Source organism: Austrofundulus limnaeus, unplaced genomic scaffold (genome assembly GCF_001266775.1).
Source record: "Austrofundulus limnaeus strain Quisiro unplaced genomic scaffold, Austrofundulus_limnaeus-1.0 Scaffold1171, whole genome shotgun sequence".
In the NCBI taxonomy this organism is placed as follows: Eukaryota; Metazoa; Chordata; class Actinopteri; order Cyprinodontiformes; family Rivulidae; genus Austrofundulus; species Austrofundulus limnaeus.
In genome coordinates this window covers 102,561-105,073 of record NW_013953573.1, presented here as the reverse complement: position 1 = coordinate 105,073, position 2,513 = coordinate 102,561, and the positions used below count along the sequence as shown (strand labels likewise).

Genomic DNA, 2,513 nt, shown 5'->3' with positions numbered 1-2,513 from the left:
AGAACTCAGACTTTAACTGAGCATTTAGATTATTATGATTATTTTTTGTTATTATTAAACTTCTTGTAACAACTCAGAGTTGAAGTGAAGTCTCAGAGTTATTTTAAAACAYTTGGATGTTTTAATCTAAAATGATCTAAAGGAGTTAAAACAGTTTAAAAACCACAGAGAAAGGATTTAAAAATAAATGTCAAACACTTCAGATTGCTGAGAGGAATTTATTTAAATATTTGAGACATTAACTGTCCTATCAGAGGCGTCATCGAGACTTGACGTCTCAGAGGAAGTGACATCACGTCAGAGGTTTCAGGACAGGAAGTAGAGGGTTAGCGTTTTCTGGAGCAGATGTAAGGACGGCTGCTGGTACATCTTTCATCGTTGGTTGAAATTCCTGTAAAGTCAGAGGTTTCTGATGGAAAATACTCTTTGTTTTGGAGATTTAGATGTTAAAAGAACGAGACACAAACACCCCTTTAATATAAACTTAATTTAAATCTATTATATTCGCTTCTCTTTGAGTATAACTTGATCTTTTTTACCTCCAAAGTTGATCTCCATACAGTTCTCTGGTCCACCAGCATTGTTGGGTTCTCCTCTGTACCAGTTGTTGTAGTCGTACTTCGAACCATCGGACCAGAACCACACTCCGTCCTGAAAGAACAACAGTTAGAGTTTGTCTAAGTCCTGCACCAACCCTGAGACAAAACAAGTCTGTTTTCAGGTATTACAGCGCTCACCTTTACTGCATCAGTGCCTCCAACCCAGGTGTTTCTGTAGGATCGTGTTGCACTGTACACCAGGTTACGGAGGAAGACCAGCTGGTTGTAGTCGTGGAAAGAGGCCAGGTTTCCACCCAATTCAATGCAGTGACGCTGAGTGAACAGAAAGCAAACAAAGAGCAAAGTCAGTTGAGTCAGATCATTGAATCAGATTAAAGACTTTTTGGAAAAGCTGAAATTCACCGAATCAGATTAAAGACTCATTAGGAAAGCTACAGACTCAAATGAGTCAAGTCACTGAATCAGGTTAAAGACTCATTGGAAAAGCTGTAGACTGAGTCAGATCCTTGACTCAGATAAAGGACTCTTTGGAAAAGCTGAAGACTAGGTCAGTTCACTGAATCAGATTAAAGACTCATTGGGAAAGCTGCAGACTCAAATGAATCGGATCACTGAATCAGATTAAGACTCATTGGGAAAGCTACAGACTCAAATGAGTCAAGTCACTGAATCAGATTAAAGACTCATTAGGAAAGCTACAGACTCAAATGAGCCAAGTCACTGAATCAGATTAAAGACTCATTGGGAAAGCTACAGACTCAAATGAGTCAAGTCACTGAATCAGATTAAAGACTCATTAGGAAAGCTGCAGACTCAAATGAATCGGATCACTGAATCAGATTAAGACTAATTGGAAAAGCAGTAGACTGATGAGCCAGATCATTGAATCAGGTTAAAGACTTTTCAGAAATACCAGATTAAAAACTAAAGAATCACAGTTTAATTCAAAATAATATAAGATACAAATAATAAATATATGTAATATTTAATCATTTCTCTACTGGAATCATTGTTTTTTAAGCTGATTTTTTAATCCATCAACAAATAAACACATGAAGGTTTAAGTAATTTCATAAAGTGGTCCCAGCTGACCTCAGCAGTGATCCAGTCTCTGTCAGAGTTTATGAAGAGGAAGCAACGAGTCCCAGACTGGGTCCATCCAGAAGGACAGCTGGACTGAGCTGAGGAACAGAAACGATTCAGAAAAACTTCACCCAGGAGGAGAAAACAGATACTCTGAGTCAGGATTCATGTTTTACTTGTTCCTGGTAAAGTTTTGATTCAAGTGTTTTTTTTACTGTTATTTGTTTGTTGTTTTTACTTCCTGTCATCAGTTCACTTCACTCAGTCAGGTTGTCCTTCAGCTCTRGCTCCACCCACTCTCACCTGTCCCTGAGTCTCCTCTGGTTTTGATGTAATGTTTCTTGTCAACCAATATTTTTATTTTTATTATATAAATCGTTCAGGTTTTCTTCGAGCTCTCAGTCGGTCTGGGTTCTGGTAGAATAAACCTTTATTAGCAGAACCAGAACAAAACACTACTAAATTAAAACAAAGAATTTGTAGTTTCACAGAAGATGTTTAAAATAGTGTAAAAACTCTCTTGTTTTATTAAAAATAAAACAACGTGTGGAAATAAAATGTTTMAATTAAAATAAATATTTAAATTTGTCAGCCTCATAAATGCAGATAAAGTAATAAAATATATAATAATGATAATTCATCAGACTTCTGCACACAGCTTATTTTACTGTTTAGTTCATTTTAATTTACATTTCTATGTCCAATTCTTACCTATTTAGCTTCGATTTTTTTCATTTATTCTAAATTCTTGATGTTTTTCACTTGTTTCCTTGTAAAACCTTTAGAAWTCAGGAAATTTCCTTTTGTAATGAATAAAGTTTGGATTTAGCTGCAAAATCTTTTATTAATAGTAATAATAAATATTTATTC

At 35.4% G+C, this 2,513-nt stretch overlaps 1 protein-coding gene across 1 annotated transcript in view; it reads right to left on the bottom strand.

The window, feature by feature from the left end:
* Positions 1-308: 308 nt before the first annotated feature.
* LOC106534429 (galactose-specific lectin nattectin-like) overlaps positions 309-2,513 on the bottom strand; it is a 3,830-nt gene continuing 1,625 nt past the window's right edge. Inside the window, exons 2-5 of the mRNA XM_014031055.1 lie at positions 1,653-1,741; positions 738-872; positions 540-651; positions 309-391 (exon numbers count right to left, since the gene is read on the bottom strand). Coding sequence (XP_013886509.1) covers positions 327-391; positions 540-651; positions 738-872; positions 1,653-1,741 — 401 coding nt within the window. The 3' untranslated portion in view covers positions 309-326. The remainder of the gene's footprint in view (positions 392-539; positions 652-737; positions 873-1,652; positions 1,742-2,513) is intronic.